At 48.1% G+C, this 25,559-nt stretch overlaps 1 protein-coding gene across 2 annotated transcripts in view; it reads right to left on the minus strand.

Annotated features, from left to right (window-relative positions):
• SLC39A11 (solute carrier family 39 member 11) overlaps positions 1-25,559 on the minus strand; it is a 60,047-nt gene that overhangs the window by 21,659 nt on the left and 12,829 nt on the right. Inside the window, exons 5-6 of one of the 2 annotated variants that reach the window (XM_063175775.1) lie at positions 19,219-19,354; positions 291-461 (exon numbers count right to left, since the gene is read on the minus strand). In XM_063175775.1, coding sequence (XP_063031845.1) covers positions 291-461; positions 19,219-19,354 — 307 coding nt within the window. Of the gene's footprint in view, positions 1-290; positions 462-19,197; positions 19,355-25,559 lie in introns of both variants that reach the window. The other variant, XM_063175774.1, reaches the window with a different exon arrangement.

Below are 25,559 nucleotides of genomic sequence, written 5' to 3' on the forward strand. Positions count from 1 at the left end.
AGATTGTGATCACAGAGAAGCTAAAGGGAGCAGGGTCTGCAGGGTTTGCCACCCTCCCCACCCTCGCAGGGAGCTCCAGCTCCCACCCACGCTGGGCTGGCACCAGGCAGGCTGCAGCTGCTCCAGGCTCCCCCCAGCCCCCTCCCCACGAGTTCTGCTGCTGCCAAGGCCTCACGTGGCTCAGCCCCACCAAATGTGGCACAGAAATCCCGGCCAAAGGCGCCCACTCAGCCCGTGCCATCTGCCGGGGGTGCCAGGGAGGAGCGGGATGCGAGCAGGGATGGGCTCACCTGGGATGTTGTGGATGGTGATAGCCAGGATCATCAGCAAAATCCTCCTCCAGCTGCTGCTCCTGGCCAGGGGGGCTCCGTCCTGGGCTGCTGGGAATGCTGGGGGGCTCTCGGGCAGGGGGGACCCCGCTCCTCTCCTCCTCTGGTAGGGCTCCCCGTTCTCAGCCTTGTCTGGGGACAGGGAACAGCAGGGTCAGCCAGGGAGGGGACAGAAAATATCAGGGTCAGCCAAGGAGGGGACAGGAAACACTGAGGTCAGCCAAGGTGGGCATAGAAAATATCAGGGTCAGCCAAGGTGGGGACAAAAAACACCAGGGTCAGCCAGGGAGGGGACAGAAAATATCAAGGTCAGCCAAGGAGGGGACAGGAAATTTCAGGGTCAGCCAAGGTGGGGATAGAGAACATCGGGGTCAGCCAAGGTGGGCACGGCTGGGCAGCTCTTGCTTCCCTTCCAGAAGGAAAAAGCAAAGAAAAGGAATAAAACCGATCAGAGCAGGGGGTTCCCCACACCCAGGGCAAGAAATGAGCTCAGCTCCCCCAACCACAGCTCCCAGTCCAGGATCTGACACTCAGACACTGCAATTCTCCATTCTCCCCTCTGGAATTACCAAATTCTCCCTCCTGCTCCAAGGTTTTTTGTCTGGGAGGTGTCTGAAACGATTCTGGTGGGATGCCAGAGCTGCCCTGGCACATCGCCCATCCCAGTGTGTGACCCCAGAGCCAATCAAGGACCTGAGCACCACGGGGATGCTGCAAACGCAGGGATGTCACCTTGGGAAGGCAGAGGTGTCACCAACACTGAGCTGTGACACAAAACCAGGCAGCTGCAGGCTGCCCAAAACAGCAACACAGGGAGCACAGCAAGAACAGAAGCAAGGACTGGAGGTGTTCTCATAAAACAAGAACTGAGGGTGTTTTCATAAATCAAGAACTGGAGGTGTTCTCATAAAACAAGAACTGAGGGTGTTTTCATAAATCGAGAACTGGAGGTGTTCTCATAAAACAAGAACTGAGGGTGTTCTCATAAAACAAGAACTGAGGGTGTTTTCATAAATCGAGAACTGGAGGTGTTCTCACACAGCAACAACTGAAGGTGCTCTAACAAAGAGAGAGCTGAAGGTGTTCTCATAAAGAACTGAAGAACTGAAGGTGTGTTCATAAAGCAAGAACTGAAGGTGCTCTCACAAAACAAGAACTGGAGATGTTCTTACCTAGCAAGAACTGAAGATGTTCTCATAAATCAAGAACTGGAAGTGTTTTCATAAATCAGGAGCTGAAGGTGTTCTCACAGAGCAAGAACTGAAGGCGTTTTCACAAAGCAAAACCTGAAGGTGTTCTTATAAAGCAAGAACTGGAGGTGCTCTCACAAAGCAGGAGCTGAAGGTGTTTTCATAAATCAAGAGCTGAAGGTGTTCTCACAAAGCAAGGATTGAAGGTGTTCTCACAAAGCAAGAGCTGGAGGTGTTTTACAAAACAAGAACTGAAGGTGCTCTCACACAGCAAGAGGTGAAGATGTTCTCACAAAGCAAGAACTAAAGGTGCTCTCACAAAACAAGAACTGGAGGTGTTCTCACAGAACCGCCCTCCTTGGAAAAGCCCTCCAGGATCATCGGGTCCAACCCCTGACCGGTCCCCACCTCGTCCCCAGAGCTCTGAGAGGTTCCTTGGCCACCCCCAGGGGTGGTGACACCTCCCTGAGCAGCCCCTTCCATCACCTGCCCACCTTTCCCAGGAGGAAATCCCAGCCTGAGCCTCCCCTGGCACAGCTGGGGCCACAGCCCCTGGATTTTGGGGGGAATTCTGGGGGATCTGGGGGGAAATTTTTGGGGGGGATTTTTGGGGAATTTTTAGGGAATTTTGGGGGGAAATTTTTGGGGGAATTTTGGGGGAAATTTGGGGGGATTTTGGGGGAAATGTTTTTGGAATTTTTAAAGGATTTTGGGGGAATTTGGGAGGGATTTTTGGGGGGAATTTGGGGGAATTTTTGGGGGGATTTTTGGTGCCACAAAGCAGGTGAGAGCCACACCTGCCCCCGGGCAGCAGCAGGTGCATTCCCTGGTGTCACAGGTGACAGCAGCACACCCCTGGCTGGCCCCAGCACAGAGCCACTGCCACCACCCCTCTGCAAACACAGCAAGACGCTGCTGCCCAGGCAAATATTGTCCTTGTCACGGCCACGCAGAGGAGCTGGCTGTCCCCAAAGGCCACCCCCGGGCTGTGACGTTCGGTGGCAGAGCCTCAGCCCGTGGGGACAAGGATAAATATTTAGCTTGAAGCACGACAAGGACAAACAGATGCCAGGCTGGCCAGGGCTCTGTGGGAATGCTGGCAGCCCTGGCACAGGGGCAGCCAAGGCGGTGCCACCTCGGGATGCAATCCCTGCTCCTGGCACGGCGCTGGGGGCATGGAATTGCTTGGCACGTGTGAAAAATGCCTGGTTTTGTGATTGGCTTTTTGCAAATATTCAAGTGAACGTTATATGTGTTGTGTTAGAAAGTGATGCTGCATTGATTCTCTTAAGTCCTGTGGTAAATATAGTTTTAGGTTATAAAAAATGTTAAAATAGAAACGATGCTATGTAGGATACTTTTTTTAAAGAAAGGACTGAGATAGCAGCCCCAGGACACCTGAATCTCTCAGAGAAAGAGAATTTATTGCTCTCTTATCAGAAGAAATGAACTTCTTCCTGTGTCCTCAGCCCTGAAGATTTAGAATTATGATTTAGGATTATGAGGAAGAAGCTGACACTGCCCAGACAGAATCCTATGTTTGAATGGAATTTGTGCATCATGTATGAGGTGTATGAATATGCAACAGGCTGTTGCTTTTAAGGGTTAATCCTCTGTTAACCTTTTTCGGACTTACTTTGCCCAGAAAAAGGTATCTGGACTGTCCATAACTCTTTGTCTTTATTGTCTCATATTGTCCTAATTCAATTTGTCCACATTATTATTACTCTAATTGTACTGCTATTTTTATAACCATTTTATTACTATAAAACTGTTAAAATTTGAAAAACAAGCGATTGGCGTTTTTCACAGCACACGTCCCCTGTCCCCACAAACAGCTCATCCCTGTCCAGGCTGACCCCCAGAAAATGGTTATGGGGTCACCACGGCCCTGTGGGGCTGCAGGCTGGAATGGGGATGCAGACAGAGGAATGGCAGATTTGTCTTTACAAACATTGATAAAACCAGCACTGGGAGATAAAAGGAACAATGGGAAGGATTCCACTGACTGACAAATGGAAAACGATACTTGATTTTACAAATAGACTTTAGGTTTGCTGGTAAATGAAATTGGGCATTGAAAGAGCAGGAATCCCCCTGAGGCACCAAAGGGATTCCAGGGAGGGGATAAAGGGATTCGGGGCAGGCAAGGAGTTCCCTGCAAGTGACAAAACCCCAGAAAGCTCCAAGTGTTCCATAAAACACCAGATTTTCATGGAATTCTGGAATGGTTTGGGGGAAGGCACCTCTAAGCCCACCCAGTGTCACAGGATGAGCAGCTCAGCTCTGGCTCTCCACAATTCCTCTCATTCTCTCCTCCGGCCATTCCCACCACACAGAGTCACCTGCTGCTCCTTTCATTCCAAAGGTGCCTTCAGCTCAAAAACTCTCCTCGCACATTAATTAAATTCATTTTAAAATAAATTAATAAAAACATTAGAGCCCACAGGTTTAAGCAGAGATGGAAGTGCCCAGGGGAGCAGTGCCCATAATTATGGAATTATTTGGGTGGGAAGGGACCTCAAAGCCCATCCAGTGCCACAGGGACACCTCCCACTGCCCCAGGCTGCTCCAGCCTGGCCTCGGACAATTCCAGGGATGCAGGGGCAGCCACAGCTTCTCTGGGAATTCTTTTCCATCCTCCCCATCCTCCCAGGCAGGAATTCCTTCCCAATATCCCACCTAAACCTCCTCTCTTTCAGCTTTAAACCAACCAAAAAAAACCAAAAGCCCAGCCCAGCTCTGTCACTTCACTGCCACCTCCTCAGTTCTATCAGATACCTCATTAATGATTATTTTATATATTATTTTTAATTCGTCTGCATGGTCCTATTAGGGGGAATAATAATATTACTACTAATAATAATAAATAATAATAATATAATAATAAAATAATAAATAATAATAAAGAATTGCCTTTCCCGAGGAGATCTGAACCCCACCATGCCAGTAGCAACAAAGGATGGGGGAGATGCCACAGGGGTGAGGAGAACAGGGAAAACCTGTGGGAATGGAAAAGAATTGGTGCAGCTTTTCCAGGGGGAAGTGCTGAGGAGGGCTTGGTGGGCCAGTCTGAACACAAAATCCCCTCTCCTGTAAATGATCCCGGGATTAGCCAGGGATAAAGGCAGCAACACCAAAAGCAGGGAGACAATCCCGGCATCGTTTTCAGTGTCACACAGAGCCGGCTCAAGGGATGGGCTCCAAGTGCTGCTGGCACAGAGGATAAAAAGGAAAGGATAATTACAGAGCAGCCACGGCACCGCTGCCAGCTCGGGACAGGCAGGAGCATTCCCAGCTGGAAACGGGGCTGGGGGAACAAAACACTCATTAGGGATAAGCACGGGCTTGGCTGGCAGTCAGCAAAGCCTCAATGGCAAATTGGAGGGGAGATAAGAGCAGAACAAGGGCCGGGCTGTGAAGAAGAGCTGACACCACAGACAGGCTGCTCCCGCAGCCGTGCCAAGACAATTAGGTGGCAAACAACTCCCCGTGCCACAGACATTATTTTAAATCTTGTTCACAAAAAGTCCTTTAGATATTCCACTCGATTTGTCATTATTGAATTTCTCAGTAAAGCTGCGGGGCAAAGATTCTGCCAAAAGTTTAATTACATACGAGCAGCCTGCTGCATTTTTCATATCCTCTGCAGCCAGCGCTGGAGAAAAGATAAATGGCTTTGAGCGTGGCTTAAACTGCTGCTGAAGTGAAAAAAAATCAACTGCCTCCTTATCAGCATGTGAAATGGCTTTTTATTTTTGATTATTCCTTAATGAAAACTGTTTGCATTAGCCCTGAGCTCAGCTTTGGTGCACAAACACACCGAGGCTCTGTTGACTCTGAGCTCCTGCACTGCCTCAGCTCCCAAACCCACATCCATGGAGCTCTCTGGTTCTCCACACCTGCTCCAGAGTCCTTCTCCTCACATTTAGGCCTGGCTTTACCATCTCCTAGGCCCCAGAGTCCTTCTCCTCACATTTAGGCCTGGCTTTACCATCTCCTAGGCTCCAGAGCCCTTCTCCTCACACTTAGGCCTGGCTTTAACCTCTCCTAAGCCCTGGAGTTCAGAGTCCTTTTTTTCAAGGATTCCAGCCATATCTCCCCTTAGTTTTTCCTGCTTTTTAAAGGCTTTTTTTCAAGAATTCCACCCTTGCTTCCGCTCAGCTTTCCCTGTTTTAAAGTTTTTTTTCCAATGATTCCACCCTTGTCTTCCCTCTGCCTTTCCTGTTTTTTAAAGGCTTTTTCCAAAGATTCCACTCCTGCCTTCCCTCAGCTTTTCTTGTTTTAAAGTTTTTTTCCAAAGATTCCAGCCCTGTTTTCCCTCAGCTTTTCCTGTTTCTTAAAGGCTTTTACCAAAGATTCCATCATTCCTTCCCCTGCTTTTTAAGGGTTTTGTTTTCCAAGGACTCCATCCTTGTCTTCCCTTAACTTTCCCTGCTTTAAATCCTTTTTTCCCAAGGATTCCAGCCATATCTTCCCTTAACTTTCTCTATTTTTAAAGCCTTTTTCCCAAGGAATTCTGGCATCTCCTGGGGCTGAACCCATCAGTGCCACTGCTCTCCAAGTGCCCCCGGGCAGCCAAATCCTTTCCCTGCTGCCACCTCCTCCTCCAAAGCTCCCCATCCTTGTTTTCCCCGTCCTTTCCCCACTGCAGGAGGAATTCCAGGGAGCACAGAAGGGGCTGGGAAGGCGAGGAGCAGATGGGTGTTCGGGAGCATCTGCTGCCACACAGGAAACTGCGCTGCTGCTGCTGCTCTTATCTGCCACCTCCAGAAGAGGTTTTAATTAGTGCCAGTAATTAAGCACAGCATGTCTTGTAGGTACAGGGAGAGCTGCATCCCACAGGCTCTTCCAAGCAGGTGAAATCCTGGGAATTCCACACCTCTGGCAGGTGGGATCCCACCAAAGCTACAAACCAGGGGAAAAGCTGGGAATGAGCCCCCAAACCAAATCCTTGGGAAGGTTGCACTCAGACAACAAAAATGCTGCAAAGGAGGCTCCGTGGAGCTGCCCAACTATGGTCAAAATAAGGATTTCTTTTTAAAAATAGCTTTTATTTACTGCTAGGAAGGCTCAGGATGCTTGAGCAGAAGAGCACAGGCTTCCCATGCTCCAGAGCCCTGGCATTCAGTGGGAATGGGACACCAGGACCCCCCGTGCAGGGTGTGGCTGCAGACCCAACACGGAAAAAAAATCATTTTCCAACATTTTTGGCAGATCAAAGAGGTGCCTGCCTGTGCTGAGGCTTTTAGAGGAATATAAACAAAGAGTCAGGGTTTGTTTGGGGCAGCACAGGAGCTCCCAGAAAAGGATGCACCCTTCAGCAGAACTGACTGCCCCTTGTTCCCATGGGTTATTCTGGGGTCTGGCTGGAGCCTGCAGGGTGCTGGAGAACCAGCACTGGCCCCAAAAGTTCCCTCCTGCACCAAACTGGGGTCCCAGTCACCAAATAGAGGGAGCTCAACACACAAACTCCTCATCAATGGCACCTGGAGCAAATCCCACCACAAAAAAAAATCACTGAGAGCTCAACACCCAAATCTCACCTCAAATATAAGAGTTTGACCCCCAAATGCCAGCCCAAACATCACCCAAAGCACAAGACTCAAATTCCTCCTAAATGTCACTTGGAGGACAACACCCAAATCCCACCACAGAAAAATCACTGAGAGTTTGACCCCCAAATCCCACTCCAAACATCACCCAGAGCTTGACCCCCAAATTCCTCCTCAAACCTCAGCCAGAGCTCAACACCCAAATTCCTCCTCAAAACATCACTCAGAGTTTGATCCCCAAATCCCACCTCAAACATCACCCAGAGCCCAACACCCAAATTCCTCCTGAATGTCACTTGGAGGACAATTTCCAAATCCCAGCACAAAAAAAATCACCCAGAGCTCAACCCCCAAACCCCTTCTCAAACATCAACCAGAGCCCAACACCCAAATTCCTCCTCAAAACATCACTCAGAGCTTGACCCCCAAATCCTACCTCAAACATCACCCAGGGAAAAAAATAACAGGGAAAAAATAACAGGGAAAAAAATAACAGGGAAAAAAATAACAGGGAAATAAAAATAAAGGAAAATCAAAATAAAAAATTCCAAATAACACCAGGGGTGACACAGCACGTGGTGCCAACACGTGGCCCAGCCGAGGTGCTGCTGGCAGCACACAGAGCTCATTCCCAGAGCCTCCCTGACCTCCCAGCTCCCTGTTTGAGGATTAATTCAGGGCCAGGAGCAGCAGCAGCATGCTCGGTGTCATTACATGCACCAGGTCCTGCGAGCAAACGAGCTCCTGCTCCCCTCCCAGAGCTCCTCAAAGAGCTCCCAGCAGATGAAGGGCTCGGCTGAATCATCTGAGGCAGAAATTTTACACATCCCAGTTAATTTAATCAGCTCATTTCCTCAGCTCACGTCTCCCAGCCTTGGCAGGGAGCAGCCTCTGATGGGAGAGGGATCAGACACGGAGAGGCTCTGAGGGAAGGCAGGAAAAACCACTCCAAAGCACTTGAAAAGGAGAGTGGGATTTATCGGGGGCTGCTAAGGAAGCACGCAGCACCAGGCTGGGGTGATAAGGATGGGGATGGGATGGGGTGGGTGCTGCTCCTCCTGAGCAGCCCCAGAGCCTTCTCCTGCCATTCCCAAACATTCCTGACACTCCTAAATGCTCCTGCTATTCCCAAACATTCCTGCCATTCCCAAACATTCCTGCCATCCCCAAATGCTCCTGCCATTCCCAAACATTCCTGCCATCCCCAAATGTTCCTGCCATTCCCAAACGCTCCTGCCATTCCCAAACGCTCCTGCCATTCCCAAACGCTCCTGCCATTCCCAAACATTCCTGCCATCCCCAAATGTTCCTGCCATTCCCAAATGTTCCTGCCATTCCCAAACGCTCCTGCCATTCCCAAACACTCCTGCCATTCCCAAACGCTCCTGCCATTCCCAAATGCTCCTGCCATTCCCAAACATTCCTGCCATTCCCAAACGCTCCTGCCATTCCCAAATGCTCCTGCCATTCCCAAACATTCCTGCCATTCCCAAACATTCCTGCCATTCCCAAACACTCCTGCCATTCCCAAACATTCCTGCCATTCCCAAACGCTCCTGCCACTCCCAAACGCTCCTGCCATCCCCAAACACTCCTGCCATCCCCAAACACTCCTGCCACTCCTAAATGTTCCTGCCATTCCCAAATGTTCCTGCCATCATCCCAGCACCCCCAGGAACGCCTGCACCCCCCCAGCTGTGCCCCCTGCCCACCATTTCTCCCCATTGATGCATTTAATCCATTTATTGCCACCTTATCTCACCTTCCCCATGCCCTTCCCTGGTGGTGTTGTTACTTATTATAAAAATAAAAGTTAAAAAAAAAAAAAAGTAAAATAAAAATAAAAGGTGGTTCCCCTGAAGGAACCACACACAGCCCCTGAAGGAACCACACAGCACCAGGCTGGGGTGATAAGGATGGAGCTGGGGATGGGGTGGGTGCTGCTCCCCCTGAGCAGCCCCAGAGCCTTCTCCTGCCATTCCCACAGAATCCTGCCATTCCCAAACATTCCTGCCACTCCTAAATGTTCCTGCCACCATCTCAGCACCCCCAGGAACACCTGCACCCCCTCCAGCTGTGCCCCCTGCCCAGCATTTCTCCCCATTCACGGATTTAATCTCTGGGAGTTCTTTTCCATCCTCCCTTCCCAATATCCCACCCAGCCCTGCCCCCTGGCAGTTTAAAGCTCCTTCTCCCTGCACACCATTCCTAGAAGGAATTCCTCCAGTCTCAGGCTGCATTTGCTGCTCAGCAGCTCCCATTTATCTCTAGGATAAATCCACATCTGGAGAGGCACAGCTGGATTTGCCACCCTCATCCCAGCTTCCCACTCTGGGGCTGGCACACAGCTGGGACAAGGGGCCCCTCTCAGAGCTGGGGAAATAAAACAAGGAATCGATTTCTGAGGAAAATAAATACAGTCCTCCTTTGTTCTCAGCCCTTGGACTCACAAAATCAATGGCAGCTCCCTGTGGAGGGACAAACAGATTGGATTTTAGCCTGTTCTCCAGGAATAACCAGAGCACGAGGCCCCTGGAGGAACCACACAGCACCAGGCTGGGATGATAAGGCTGGAGCTGGGGATGGGGTGGGTGCTGCTGCCCGTGAGCAGCCCCAGAGCCTTCTCCTGCCATTCCCAAATGTTCCCACCACCATCCCAGCACCCATTCCAGAATCCATTCCATATAAAGCATGGATCTGAGCCATGCCTGGGGTCTGTGGCAGAAGGAATTGGGTTTTTTTCCCTCCTCAGAATCCCAGTGGATGTTCCTGAGCCTGAGGTGGGAATGCAGGCATGACTCAGCTGCTGGGAGCACACACACGGAACAGAATCCTCCTCGTTCCATCTCCCTGCGTGTTCCCATAAAGGATCCCTCCAAAAGTGCCTTTCCATGGAAAAAACCTCCCACTCTGCACCCCAGGCTGCTCCTGCTGCTCCTCTGCTCCCACTGCAGGGAAACACGGACAGGGAGCAGGAAAGGATGGAGATCCTGCAGGGATTGGGCACCCAGGGCACAGCCAACGCCCCTGAGCCGCCTCAGTGCCCAGGGGAAGTGCTGAGATCCACCTGGGAAGGGATGGAATCACGGCATGGGCTGGAGGAGATCTTTAACTTCATCCAGCTCCAACCCACAGCTGTGGGCAGGGGATTTTTCCCTTTCCCAGCCCCATTTCAAATAAAACTAAAATAATCCTCCAAATTGCCTCTTCCTGGGATGGGACTGCCCCCCTTCCCACCCCAGAGAGGGATTCTGGCTGGGAAAAGCCCCACAACCATTTCCAGGATGGATTTGAAATCCCAGCACCTCCTGTAATCTCCTCCGTTCTGGCTGGGAAAAACCTCAGAACCATTTCCAGGATGGATTTGAAATCCCAGCACCTCCTGTAATCCTTTCTATTCTGCTGGAAAGAAACCCAGAACCAGGATAAATTTGAAATCCCTGGCTGGGAAAAGCCCCAAACCATTTCCAGGATGGATTTAAAATCCCAGCACCTCCTGTAATCCCCTCTATTGTGCCTCCTGTAATCCCCTCTATTCTGCTGGAAAGAAACCCAGAACCAGGATAAATCTGAAATCCCTGGCTGGGAAAAGCCCTAGAACCATTTCCAGGATGGATCTGAAATCCCAGCACCTCCTGTAATCCCTTCCATCCAGGCTGGAAAAAGCCCCACAACATTTCCAGGATAAATTTGAAATCCCAGCACCTCCTGTCCTTCTAACTGGAAAATGCTCCAGAACCAGGATAAATTTGAAATCCCTGGCTGGGAAAAGCCCCAGAACCATTTCCAGGATGGATTTAAAATCCCAGCACCCCCTGTAATCCTCTCCACTCTTTCTGAGAAAAGCCCCACAACATTTCCAGGGTAAATCCGAATTCCGAGCCCCTGGGAGCAGGGTAGCACCAGAGCCCAGCCCCTGGTTCAAAGGGAAGGGACGCCGCCCCCTTGGCAGCCAAACAAATAAATAAGCCCCGTTTTAATTACACTTAATTGGCAATTCAGGCCGACTTTCAGGCAGCTCACACCATCTGCTGCCACACATCCACGGCAGCCTTTGAAGGGGAGAAATCCCAGCTCTGCTGCCCCTCTGGGGTTGGGGTTTTATCGCCGAGCATCCCCCAGGAGGGTGGAATTAGGGCTGGGGTGAGCCCGGAGCTGCTGCAGCCCCAGATGGGCAGGATCTGCTCGGCTCTGGGCCCTGCAGATAACGCAGGTTCAGAGATAAGGGGCTTGGCTTGGAGCTGGCAAACAGTTAGAGATGAGAAAAAGCAGCAGGGCGTGGAAAATCGAAATCGAAATCAATCAAAAGTGAAAATAAAAATAAAAGTAAAAAGTAAAAAAACGAGTGAAATAAAAATAACAGGGAAAATAACAGGGGAAATTAAAAAAAAATGAAAGGAAAAGTAAAAGAAAAATAAAAGAAAAAAATAAAATGAAAAATAACAGGAAAAATTATAGGAAAAGTAACAGGAAAATTAAAAGGAAAATAATAGGAAAATTAAAAGGAAAAATAATAGGAAAATAGCAGGAAAAATAAAAGGAAAATTAAAAGGAAAAATAACAGGAAAAAAAAACCAGGAAAAAACAAAAGGGAAAAAATAACAGGAAAAAATAACAGGAAAAAAATAACAGGAAAAAAATAACAGGAAAAAAATAACAGGAAAAAAATAACAGGAAAAAAATAACAGGAAAATAAAATGGAAAAATAAAATGGAAAAATAACGGGAAAATAACGGGAAAATAACGGGAAAATAACGGGAAAATAACGGGAAAATAACGGGAAAATAAAGGGAAAATAAAGGGAAAAATAAAGGGAAAAATAAAGGGAAAAATAAAGGGAAAAATAAAGGGAAAAATAAAGGGAAAAATAAAGGGAAAATAAAAGGAAAATAAAAGGGAAAATAAAAGGGAAAATAGCGGGAAAAATAGCGGGAAAAATAGCGGGAAAAATAACGGGAAAAATAACTGGAAAAAATAAAGGGAAAAAATAAAGGGAAAAATAAAGGGAAAAATAAAGGGAAAAATAAAGGGAAAAATAAAAGGAAAAATAACAGGAAAAATAACAGGAAAAATAACAGGAAAAGTAACAGGAAAAGTAACAGGAAAAGTAACAGGAAAAGTAAAAGGGAAAATAACAATAAAGGAAAAATCAAAACAAAAATCTAAATTTAAAAAAAACGTCAAAATAAAACCCCCCAACCCCATTAAATTAAAGCATAATTAAAGTGAACCCCCCAGCCCCACTGATTTAAAGAGCAGTTCAGCACAAATCCATGAGCCCCACTGAATTAAAGAACAATTAGACTCCAACCCCAGCAGCCCCACTGAATCAAACAGCAATTATGGTGCAAACCCCCCAGCCCAGCGACTGAAAGGGCAATCATGATCCAAACACGGCTTTTAGCTCAGCAATCAATATCTGCATCTGGGAGAGCTTCCTGTGCAGGGGGAGGGACTGAAGCATTGATTTTAGGGCAGAGGCATTTCCATCATCCTGTGCCATATCCCACGGGCCGGGGCACTGAGGGGACGCCTGGCCACGGACAACGGGCTCAGCACACCCAGAGCTGCCAGGAGAATGAAGGGTGGGAATGGAAAGCAGGTGGGAAGGAAAGCACAGCACAGATCTCAGCAGAGCGGCCACTCAGGGAGGGGAAAGCTGCTCCTGCAGGGGGGAAAAGGGATCCCACATCCTGCAGGAGAGAAAAGGATCCCAGATCCTGCAGGAGGGAAAGGGATCCCAATTCCTACAGATGGAAAAAGGATCCCAGATCCTGCAGGGAGGAAAGGGGTCCCAAAATCTTGCAGGGGGGAAAGGGATCCCAGATCCTGTAGGGGGGAAAGGGATCCCAGATCCTGCAGATGGAAAAGGATCCCAGATCCTGCAGGAGGGAAAGGGATCCCAAAATCTTGCAGGGGGGAAAGGGATCCCAGATCCTGCAGGGGGGAAAAGGATCCCAGATCCTACAGGAGAGAAAGGGATCTCGGATCCTGCAGGGGGGGAAAGGATCTGGGATCCTGCAGGGGGGAAAGGGATCCCAGATCCTGCAGGGGGGAAAGGGATCCCAGATCCTGCAGATGGAAAAAATATCTCAGATCCTGCAGGAGGGAAAAGGATCCCAAAATCATGCAGGAGGGAAAAGGATCCCAAGATCCTGCAGGGGGAAAAGGATCCCAGATCTTGTAGGAGAGAGAAAAGGATCCCAACTCCTGCAGATGCAAAAAGGATCTCTGCTCCTGCAAATGGAAAAATGATCCCAACTCCTACAGATGGAAAAAGGATCCCAAGATCCTGCAGATGGAAAAAGCCCAGGCTATAAAAGCCAAGCAGGAGCCCAGGCTGCCAGGGATGCTCAATAAACATTTGAAACACTTCAGGAAGGGGCTGGGATGGTTAAAAACTGGGCAACAGTCCCTTTTTAACTCATTTTTAAGCAGGAGATTCATGTTATATAAGCTACAAGGGCTTAATGAACCTTTTGGATGCACTCATGAGGCTCTGGCTCAACAACCCCATCAATCCCCAGGGTTTGGATCCATCATTTCTCCCTCACAGCCTCTGCTTCTGCTCAGGGAAGGAGGAGAAAATCCACAGGCTGAGAGAGCTGGGCAGGGTTTCCCTCAGGGTTTCCCTTCTTTTTTAAAAGAAACAGGGGAAAATGGATTTTTTTTGGCTCTAAGGACAAGCCCCACTGATGTGCTGCCTCCAGCATCTGCGCCAAGCCCAAAACTCAGCTCCTGCCCTCTCTCTGTGCTGGTTCCCAAGGGTTTTTGGTCTCCTCTTTATCTCCCCAGCTCACTGAGAAAAGCAGATTTTGCATGAGCAGCTTCTGCCTCCCCTCCTGTGCAGCCCCTGGGGCAGCCCTGGTGCATGGAAACCTCCTTTGGAGGGGATAAAAAAGGAAAAAAACAGCAAAGAATGAGCCCTGGTGCATGGAAACCTCCTTTGGAGGGGATAAAAAAGGAAAAAAACAGCAAAGAATGAGCTCTGGTGCATGGAAACCTCCTTTGGAGGGGATAAAAAAGGAAAAAAACAGCAAAGAATGAGCTCTGGTGCATGAAACTTCCTTTGGAGGGGAAAAATGAGGAAAAAATAGCAAAGAATGAGCTTAGGAAGGGGTGATGCTGCTGCAAGGGGACCAAATCCCCACCTGGGCCTCAGATGTGATGCAGCAGCTCCAATTTAAAGAGAAAAAAAACCCCATAATTTCTACGTGCTGAGGTTTGTGTGCAGGTCCCCCAGAGCTCCCAGCTCGTTTGAGTAACGAGTTTAACCAAATTTCATTTCTCACAGAGGCTGCTGCCAGCACAGGGAGGTTTCTGCAGCACTGAAATCCGTCTGGAGCCGCTCCTGAGCAGCCAGGCAGGGATGCCAGGGCAGCAGCTCCTAAATCACTGCCCAGCAAACACCAAGTGAGTCATTCCAGCAGGGCCTGGCTGTGCCAGCAGTGATTTCACACACTGCTGCAGCCAGAGGCACCACGGGCACCAGGGAAATTAGAAATGATCCAGGGCATCAACACCTCACAGCAGCCCAGGGTGCTGCAAGCTGGGAATTCCATCCCAGCCCCTCCCCAGACTCACAGGGATGGATTTTGCCTTCCAAGGGAAGGATTTCGCCCTTCTAGGGTTGGATTTCACCCTTCCAGGGATGGGGTTTGCCCTCACAGGAATGGATTTTGTCCTCCCATGGATGGATTTTGTGCTCCAAGTGAAGGATTTTGCCCTCCTAGGGATGGATTTTGCCTTCCAAGAGAAGGATTTTGCCCTCTCAGGGAAGGGTTTTCACCCTCCAAGGGACAAATTTTGTCCCCACAGCAACAGATTTTGCCCTCACAGAGAAGGATTTCATCCTCCCAAGGAAGGATTTTGCCTTCCCAGGGATGGATTTTGTCCTCCCAGGGACAAATTTTGCCCTCTCAGGGAAGGATTTCAGCCTTCCAGGGACAGATTTTGGCCTCCCATAGGTGGATTTTGCCTTCAGAGGGAAGGATTTTGTCCTCCCAGGGAAGGATTTCACCCTGTCAGGGATGGATTTTGCCCTTCCAGGAATGGATTTCACCCTTCAAGGGATGGATTTTGCTTCAGAGGGAAGGATTTTGCCCTTCCAGGGATGGATTTCACCCTTCAAGGGATGGATTTTGCCTTCAGAGGGAAGGATTTTGCCCTTCCAGGGATGGATTTCACCCTTCAAGGGATGGATTTTGCCTTTCCAGGGAAGAATTTTGCCCTTCCAGGGATGGATTTTGCCCTCACAGAGAGATTTTGCCCTCCCAGGAAGGATTTCACCCTCCCAAGGAAGGATTTCTCCTGCACATCAATGCCATCCCACTCCCCATCGGTCTGGAGCCGTTCCTCCCTGTCCTGCCCCTCCAGGCTCCTGCACAATCCCTCTCCAGGATCCAAACTCCCATCCCTGGCCCTGGGCTGACGCTGACCAGCACAGACGATGCTTCTCCTGCTGCTCCTCATCCATTCCTTTGGAGCTGAGCAATCCCTGCTGCCCTTCCCTCCCCTCCCTGGGCCCTGAGGCTGCTCCTGCCTGGGCACCAAGGGGGGGTTTGGGGTTTTGCCCACCCTGCTGTGCCCTCCCAGCTGCAGGGGAGCAGAGCAGGGTTGGGAGCAGCATCTCCCCCTCAGCCCCGGGGCCGGGCCGTGAAGCAGCAGCAGGAGCTGTTCCATAGGCAGCTGCCCTGAGGCACAGCTCGGGTTTCCTGGGGCTCTGCTGCCTGGAAATCCTTTCTGGGAACTGCCCCAGAACACAGCAGCGGGGTCAGACCCGGCCTGCAGCCCTGCCTGGCCCTGCCCTGGCACTTCCTCTGCATTCAGCACCTGGGAAAGGCAGCGGCATGGGATGCCCAGGGCGTTCAGGAGCAGCCAGGGCACTCCTGGCACCCCAGAGTGTCACAGACACATTTCATGAAAAATCCTTTTGCCACATTGTATGAAAAAAATCTCAGGATTTTTCTCCTGAGATGCTGGGAAGCCTCAGAGGAATAGAAAAACAATGATTATGTGCTGCTGTGGGATGCATCTGGGATTGGTCCATGTTGGTTGTTTTTAATTAATCACAGTCAGCTGGCTTGGACTCGCTGAGAGGCACAAGATTTCCTTTCCTTTCCTTTCCTTTCAATTTCCTTTAAATTTCCTTTCCTTTCATTGAAATTTCCTTTCCTTTCAATTTCCTTTCCTTTCCTTTCAATTTCCTTTCCTTTCCTTGAAATTTCCTTTCCTTTCAATTTCCTTTCCTTTCCTTTCAATTTCCTTTCCTTTTCTTGAAATTTCCTTTCCTTTCCTTGAAATTTCCTTTCCTTTCCTTGAAATTTCCTTTCCTTCCCTTCAAATTCCCTTTCCTTTCCTTTTTCCTTTCCTCCTTCTGATAAAATCCTTTCTTCTATTTTTTTTAGTATACACTTAGTATATACTATTCGTTTCATATAATATATATCATAAAATAATAAATCAAGCCTTCTGAAACATGGAGTCAAGATCCCCATCTCTTCCCTCGTCCCGGGACCCCTGTGGACACCAGCACACCAGAGGGTTCCATCCCCACCTGGGAACCACCCCAGAGCTCCATCCCAGCACAGCCTTTGCCTGCCCAGAGCTCTCAGAGACAAGGCTGGATTCTCTCTCCCTTGCAGTAATTAAAGCCTGGTGATTATCCCACTCATCAACCAGTCTAGACAGAGTTTTCAGTGCAATTCAGGGCAAATCCACTCATTCTGCATTTCCCAGGGATGCACACACCTTAATCCAGGCAGCCAACAGGCACGGGCAGCTTTTAGTAACTCTCAAAAAAATCTTTTTTCTATTCAGGACAGGCTGGAGAGGGGCTGGAGCAGAGCCCAGCAAACACAGGTGATGGAAAGCCAAAGGATTTGGGATGAAGGGCTGAAATTTTACTTCACTTTCAATTAATTTATGATTCCATCCATAAGTTTATGAATCCAAATGGATTTAGGAGCTGAACCTTACAGGAAAACTAAAAATTTACCTGAGATACCAGAAATCCATCAGGAAAGTTGGCAGCCCTGTAACCCATCTAGCTCCCACATTTCCATCTCAGTTATCACATTTCCACCCTGGCTCCCAATTTCCATCCCAGCTCCCCTATTTCCCTTCCCAGCTCCCCTATTTTCCTTCCTGGCTCCCACATTTCCAATCTCAACTCCCTCATTTCCATCCCAGCTCCCACATTTCCCATCCTGACTCCCTCATTTCCCATTCCAGCTCCCACATTTCCCTTCTTAACTCTCACATTTCCATCCCTGCTCCCACATTTCCCATTTCCCATCCCTGCTCTTCCCCCCATCCCTCCCCAGGCAGCACAAGGCAGCTGCTGCTTTGGGGATTTTCCTTTGTTTTCACAGCTTTAGCGATTTAAAAAGATGTAAATATGAAGGAAGGGTCAATGATTCAACAGTGATTAAGCCTGAAATATTCCACTTAGTACCCATTAGACTTTGAAAACACCCATTATGTTCCCAGGGCCTCCCCAGAGCCAGGCCTGCAATAGCCAGCCCTGGGGAAAGCAGCTTTCCTGGAAAGCTGGGGGTATTTTGTGAAAACACCCTGTTTATTTCACCAGAAAGACAGGGGGGAAAAAGGAAAAGACAATAAAAGAATTAATGTATTGTCCTTAACACCATTTCTCCCGAGAGAGGGGGAAAAAAAGCAACAAAGCCTAATGGAAATTTTCTATTCCCAAAACCATTTGCACTGTTATTGTCTGCAATAACTAAAAGGAGATGAAAACATAAAAACCTCGAGCTGCTGAGAGCTGCAGGGCTGAGCACTTCTGCTTTGCCTTCCAAATAAAATTAAATTGTGCCTGAGATGGGAAGTTTCCACCTGCCAAAAACACCAAACCCCCTGCAGCTGCCTCCCAAGGACTCAGAGGATGCAAAGCTCAGGAAAAATCCTCCCATCCCTGCATGGAGCAGGAAAAACCCTCCCATCCCTCTGGAAAAAGCCAGGCTGCTGCTGAAACCCCGAGCATTTGCAGCATTTTTAGAAAATGTGTAATTAAGCAATGTGGGTAAATAAAGGAGGCTGATTTAAGAGGGGAGCAGAGCAACTCCTTGCAAAAGGAAAAAAAAAAACAATTTCTGCAAATCAATCTGCTCCCAGTTGCACCCGTGATGCTTTAAAGCACAATCTTGAGCAAATAATTAAGGAGAAATAAAATTAATTGGCTCAATTGCATTTGTGTCTCCTGGAGAGCTGTTGAGGGGAGGAAGAGCCACTTGTGCTGTCTCAGGGGAGCTGTCCCCAGCACCCACCCCAAACACACCCTGGGGAAGCCCAAAGAGGCGCCCAAATTCATTTAATTCCTTCCTTAAATCTGATGAAGGAGGAAAGAGCTGCGTGTTCCACTCTCTGGAATGAGGGGGGACAGCTGGGACTGGGGGGGGCCACAGGAACAGAGGCAGGAATGGAAACAACCCCAGGAGTGGCAGAAATGGAAACAACCCCAGGAGTGGCAGAAATGGAAACAACCCCAGGAGTGACAGAAATGGAAACAACCCCAGGAGTGGCAGAAATGGAAACAACCCCAGGAGTGGCAGAAATGGAAACAACCCCAGGGTTTCACTCCTGCAGCACAGCACAGAGAGATCCTGGGAAATAAATAATTCATGGGGCAGACAGTGCAAGGGGGGAAGGAGAGGAAAGGAGAAAGGAAAGGGAGAGGAAAGAAAAGGAAAAGGAGACAGGAAAGGAAAAGGAGAAAGGAAATGAGAAAGGGAGAGGAAAAGAAAGAAAAAGGAGGAAAGGAAGGAGGAAAGGAAAGGAAGGAAAGGAAAGGAAAGGAAAGGAAAGGAAAGGAAAGGAAAGGAAAGGAAAGGAAAGGAAAGGAAAGGAAAGGAAAGGAAAGGAAAGGAAAGGAAAGGAAAGGAAAGGAAAGGAAAGGAAAGGAAAGGAAAGGAAAGGAAAGGAAAGGAAAGGAAAGGAAAGGAAAGGAAAGGAAAGGAAAGGAAAGGAAAGGAAAGGAAAGGAAAGGAAAGGAAAGGAAAGGAAAGGAAAGGAAAGGAAAGGAAAGGAAAGGAAAGGAAAGGAAAGGAAAGGAAAGGCAGCAGGGGCTCTGTGCCCTCAGGGGGTGGGATATGACAGGATGCTTGCCTGGCTGCAGCCCAGCTCTACCTATCCTGATGGCCAGCTCGCTGCTGCTGCTGCTGCCGAGATCCCAGCCAGGGCTCTGCTCCTGCTCCTGCTTCTCCTTCGGGGCTCTGTGCTCGCAGCTCAGGGCCAGGGCGGCGTGGGGAGCGCCAGGGAACCCCTGCAAGGCAACACAGACAGGTCAGCACAGCCCAGAGCTGCCCCAGCCCCGCGCCCAGGGCTTTGGCATGGGCTGGGACTGATGGGCACGGCCCACAGCAGCTCCCACCACTGCCCCAGGCTGGACAGGGACCTGAAAGTCCACCCAGTGCCACCCCCTGCCACGGCAGGGACACAATTCACTGCTCAGGGTGCTCCAGGCCCCGTCCAACCCGGCCTGGGACAGTTCTAGGGGTGGGGCAGCCACAGCTCCTGGGGAATCCCATCCCAGCCCCTCCACACACCACTAAACCACCCCAAAACCTCAAAGCACGCCCTAAAACCTCAAAGCACACCCCACAGCCAGGCTGAAAACACCCCCAGGGAGGGGTGTCCACCTGGAATCACCCCCAGGAGCATCCATAGGGAGGGATGTGCAGGTGGGATCCCCTGGGATCACCCCCAGGCAGTGATATCCAGGTGGAATCATCCCCAGGAGCATCCACAGGGAGGAATGTCCAGTTGGAATCACTGCCAGGATCACGCCTATGGAGGGATGTGCAGGTGGGATCACCTGGGATCACCAGGGATCACCCCAGGAGCACCAGCAGGGAGGGATGTGCAGGTGGGATCACCCAGGAGCACTGCCAGAGAGGGATGTGCAGGTGGGATCACCTGGGATCACCCCAGGAGCACCAGCAGGGAGGGATGTGCAGGTGGGATCACCTGGGATCACCCCAGGAGCACCCCCAAGGAGAAATGTCCAGGTGGGATCACCTGGGATCACCAGGGATCACCCCAGGAACACCCCCAGGTAGGGATGTCCACCTGGAATCACCCCCAGGATCATCCACAGGGAGTCATATCCAGGTGGGAACACCCCCAGGAGCACCTGCAGGGAGTCATATCCAGGTGGGATCACCTGGGATCACCCCCAGGAGCACCCCCAAGGAGGAAATTCCAGGTGGGATCACCTCAGGAGCACCCCCAGGCATGGATGTCCATGTGGGACCCCCTGGCTCCCCCCAGCAGCAGCGAGGGTGCAGCCCTGGTGCCCAGGCCAGCAGCACAAACCATCACCCTGAGGCACAGCAGCAACAGGAGCTCCCTCAGGGGGTCACAGGGACCCAACCAAAGGTTAAAGATGAATAACCCAATCAGCTCCTCTCCCCTCATTTGCATAACGAGTCTGAGCAGGGCCATTAATACCAATGACAGATCTGCATTAGTTCAGCTGGGAGCTCTCACCTCCACCGACCCAATCCCTCAGACCGGGAGAGACAGGGGGGAAAAGGAGATTTCCAGCAAATCCTGGATGCTGAGAGACGGGAGAGATAGAGGAAATCTCCAGCAAAGCGTGGAGATGAGAGCCAGGAAAGGGAAAAAGGAGATTTCCCTTTCTGAAATTAGAATAAAACCTCACACAGCATAACGTTCTAACATAACACATATAATAACCATCTGAATATTTGCAAAAAGCCAATAATAAAAAACACATTTTTCACACCCCCCAGAACTGCACAGATCCAGCAATCCCAGCTGGACTGGGGAAGCTCAACTGGATTTGGTGCCACCCCTGGGGTTGGGGACAACCTGTGCCAATCTTGGTGACCTCCAGGAATCCCAGCTGGATTTGGGGAAGCTCAGGTGCCCTCCCTGGGGCTGGGGACAATTTGTGCCAATCTTGGTGACTTTCAGGAATCCCAGCTGGATTTGGGAAGCTCAGCTGGATTTGGTGCCCTTTATTGGGCTGGGGACACTTTGTGCCAATTCTGGTGCCCTCCCTGGGGTTGGGGACACTTTGTGCCAATCCTGGTGCCCTCCCTGGGGTTGGGGACAATCTGTGCCAATCCTGGTGCCCTCCCTGGGGTTGGGGACACTTTGTGCCAATTCTGGTGCCCTCCCTGGGGTTGGGGACACTCTGTGCCAGTCCTGGTGCCCTCCCTGGGGTTGGGGACACTCTGTGCCAGTCCTGGTGCCCTTGAGGAGGGCTCAGGACGATGCCAGCCCAGGCTGCTCTGAGTCATGCCAGCCCCGAGCCTGCAGGAGCCTTTAATTGGTGTCAGTGCCTTCCCATCACTGCGGGGAGAGCAGGAAAGGCAATGGCATTAATTAGTCGGTGGCAGTAATTAGTGTCTGCCGGAATAACCACGGGGGTTGATTAGTGCAGAAAGGGAGAGGCTTGGACAGGAAGAACTTGGAGGAAAAACAGTTTTGGGATGTGGGAGCTCCCAGTGCTGCTGGAGCAGAGTGTGGGGCTGGCCTGAGCCTGGGGGAGAAGAAAATGAGGGGGGAAAATATAATTTATGTAGGAAAAGAGGTGTCCTTTGTGTGGGAAAAAATATGTCCTGTATATGGGGAAAAAATATGTTCTTTACATAGGAAAAAAAAGGGATCCTTTATATGGGAAAAAATGTCATTTATATGGGAAAAAGCAATCCTTTATATGGGGAAAAGGGGATCCTTTTTGATATAAAATAGGCATTCTTTTAGATTAAAAAAAAAATAATAATCCTTTTAGGGAAAGCAAGGGTTTGGGATCACATCCCACTCCAAAAAGGGATTGCTTTTGATATTAAATGGGTATTGTTTTAGTTTTTAAAAAATGTATCCTTTTAGGGAAAGCAGGGATTTGGGATCACATCTCCCTGAAAAAGGGATCCTTTTTGATACAAAATGGGTATTCTTTTAGATTTTAAAAAAAGTTATCTTTCTAGGGAAAGCAAGGATTTGGGATCACACCCCCCTGAAAAATGGGATCCTTTTTGATAAAAAATGGGTATTCTTTTAGATTTTAAAAAACATAATGCTTTTAGGGAAAGCAGGGAATTGGGATCACATCTCCCTGGAAAAAAGGGAACCTTTTTTATAAAAATGGGTATTCTTTTATATTTAAAAAAAAAAAAAAAAAAAAAAAAGTATCCTTTTCGGGAAAGCAAGGATTTGGGATCACACCCCCGAAAACAGGGACCCTTTTTGATACAAAACAGGTAATTTTTTAGATTTAAAAAATGTATCCTTTTAGGGAAAGCAGGGATTTGGGATCACACCCCCTGAAAAAAGGGGCACAGGGAACATCAGGGACCATCACTGACACCCAAACCAGGCTTTGGTAACCTCAGCCACACCAAAACAAAAGCACAGCAATGTTTTCCCTTCTCTGGCCACAAAAAAAAAACAAACAAGAAAACCAAACAAAACCAAACCAACCCCATCCCTGCAGCACCAGGAGGTTCCTGTCACTGTCCCCAACTCCTGCCCGCCAGGAGTCCTGGAAAAACCCCAAGCACGACCAGCAAAATTCATTTTTGCAATGGAATAAAGTGGGAATTGTTGGGAATAATTGCCCCAAGCAGAGAATCTGAGCCCAGCAAAACCAGTCAGGGTGGAGATCACTCCCAGTTTGTGCTGGGAGGAGATCTGCCTGTTCCAGCCACAGCCAGACCTCGAGGGGGATTTTCTGGGTTTTATTTTATTTTCCTCACACCCCCTGCACTCTCAGAGGGGTTTGTGCCCCACAAAGTGAGATTTTAATTGAGATTTTAATAACCAATGTGTGCTGGGAGATTTGCCTGTTCCAGCCACAGCCAAAACTTGAGGGGGATTTTCTGGGGGGGCTTTACTTTATCCTGGGGGGATTTTTATTTTATCCTTGGGAGTTTTTATTTTCCTCACACCCCCTGCACTCTCAGAGGGGTTTGTGCCCCACAAAATGCGAATTTTAATTGAGATTTTAATAACCAATGTGGGCTGGGAGATTTGCCTCTTCCAGCCATAGTCAGACTTGGGGGGGATTTATTTTATCCTGGGGGATTTTTATTTTCCTTGCACCCTCAGAGAGATCTGTGCCCCACAAAGTGAGATTTTAATTGTGATTTTAATAACCAGTTTATGCTGGAAGGAGATTTGCCTCTTCCAGCCATAGCCAAACCTTGAGGGGTTTTTTTTTTTATTTTATCCTGGGGAATTTTTATTTTATCCTGGGGGAATTTTATTTCATCCTGGGGGAATTTTATTTCATCCTGGGGGTATTTTATTCCTCGCACCACTTGCACCCTCAGAGGGGTCTGTGCCCCACAAAATGAGATTTTAATAGAGATTTTAACAACCAGCTGGGATCACCAGGAGCTGTCCTGCACACATTTGCCAAACCCTGGCCAGTCCCACCCCTTTTCCCACGTGGATTTTCACGGGATTTTTGCCAGGGTGAGAGGGAAAAGCAAACAAACCTTCAATTCCCGGCTCGTTCCTGCCCAGTTTTCCCTCGTGCGGAGGGGAAGGCAGCTCTGGGAGCTCTGGCAGGATGCACAGGGCTCGGGCAGCATCCATCAGCCCCAAATGAAGAGGCGGCAGCGCTAAATTGCATTATTTTAACGCACGGCTTCCTCTGGGCGCTCAGGCAGCCCTGCAGACGTGAGGAGAGCGCAGCACAGGCCTGGGAGAAATGACCACGGACTCCTCATCATCCTCACCAGCCCAGAAAGGTTGGTTAAAAATATACAATCAAAATACAAAAAATACAATAAAAATACCAAAAAATACAATAAATATACAAAAAAAAAACCTGCAATAAAAAAAAAATACAACAAAAATACAATTAAAAAAAAATACAATAAAAATACCTGGTTACTACTGAGAATTTTGGGTTTTCTGTGCTGCCAGGCACTGACCCCCAAGACAACACTGCATTGACGTGGAGAAGCTTCCAGAATTCAATTCTAAAACTGAAATTATGGGGGGGGGGGGGTTTCATAGAAGTGTGTGACATCAGAGGGTGAAAAACCTCAAAGTTTCAGGGTTTAGAATATAGTACTAAATTATATAGATAGTAATAGAATATATAGTACTAAATTATATAGATAGTAATAGAATATATAGTAATAAATTATATATATAGTAATAGAATATATATATTAATAGATTATATATATAGTAATAGAATATGTAGTAATAAATTATATATATAGTAATAGAATATATAGTAATAAATTATGTATATAGTAATAGAATATATAGTAATATAATAATAAAGTCATAATATATAGTAGTAAAGCAAGCTGGAGGTTTTAGGGCCAAGGTTGCTCCTTCTTCTTCACCATCTCCTCCATGGGTTTGGGTGGTTTTGTGTAATTGGATAAAAATCCACATTGTGGACCACAGGTACTTAGTTAAAGAGTTAAAAATAAAAATAATTTAGGTGTAATTTCTTAATTAGACAATTTATCTTTTAAAAAAAACTTGTAGAAAGAAAGACAGGGCTCCATTTTTAGTCTGTGCTGCAGAACTGAGGGTTTGCGAGATTGGGACAGGGATAAGAACCGATGAGCACCTGAGTCCCAACAAGAAATATCCTCTTGAAATAAAAATAAAAAGCATAAAATAAATAAAATAAAAAGAAATAAATAATAAAAAGTATAAAATAAATAAAAATAAAAGTAAAAAATAAAAACATCAAATAAATAATATAAAAATTAAAAATAAAATAAAATAAAAAGCATAAAATAAAATCTAAAAAAGCATAAAATAAAAAATAAAAATTAAAAGCATAAAATACATAATATAAAAAGAAATAAATCATAAAATAAAAAGCATAAAATAAAAATAACTAAAAAGCATACAATAAATAATAATAAAAGAAAAAATTAAATAGAAAATTTAATAAATAATAAAGTAAAAAATAAAATAAAATAATACTAATAAAAATCATAAAATAAATAATAATAAAAGTAGATAATTAAATAAAAATAAAATAAATACAAATGAATTTATTAATAAATGAATAAAAATAATTTAAAGAGCAGAAAAATCACACTTAATAAAAAGCAGGAAAAGCAGCAAAAGCTCCTGGTGAGTCAGAGCTGGGATTCCCCCAGCAGCAGCTCCTGCAGTGACAGAGCCTCCCCTGCTCCTCCTGACACCCTAATGGCAGGTTTGCCTTTCCTGAGGGGGAATTAATTGGGGGTTGTGCTCTGAGCAGCCTCCAACAGGGCTGGGGAGCAGCAGAGCCCGGATAAACAGGGGCTGGTGCAGGAGGGATCGTCCCTGCTCCTCCTGCTCCTGGGAAATGCTCCTGGGAAATGCTCCTGCGCCAGGCACAGACACAGGGAAAACGCAGGGAGCAAAGGCTGAGCCTGGAGCGGGGGAAAACAGGGAATGCCAGGGCCAGGAGGAGGAGGAAAAAGCCCGTGGAATATCAGAGCAGGAGGGAGAAGTCCAGGGAATAACAG

This window comes from Melospiza melodia, chromosome 24 (assembly GCF_035770615.1).
Source record: "Melospiza melodia melodia isolate bMelMel2 chromosome 24, bMelMel2.pri, whole genome shotgun sequence".
Classification (NCBI taxonomy): Eukaryota; Metazoa; Chordata; class Aves; order Passeriformes; family Passerellidae; genus Melospiza; species Melospiza melodia.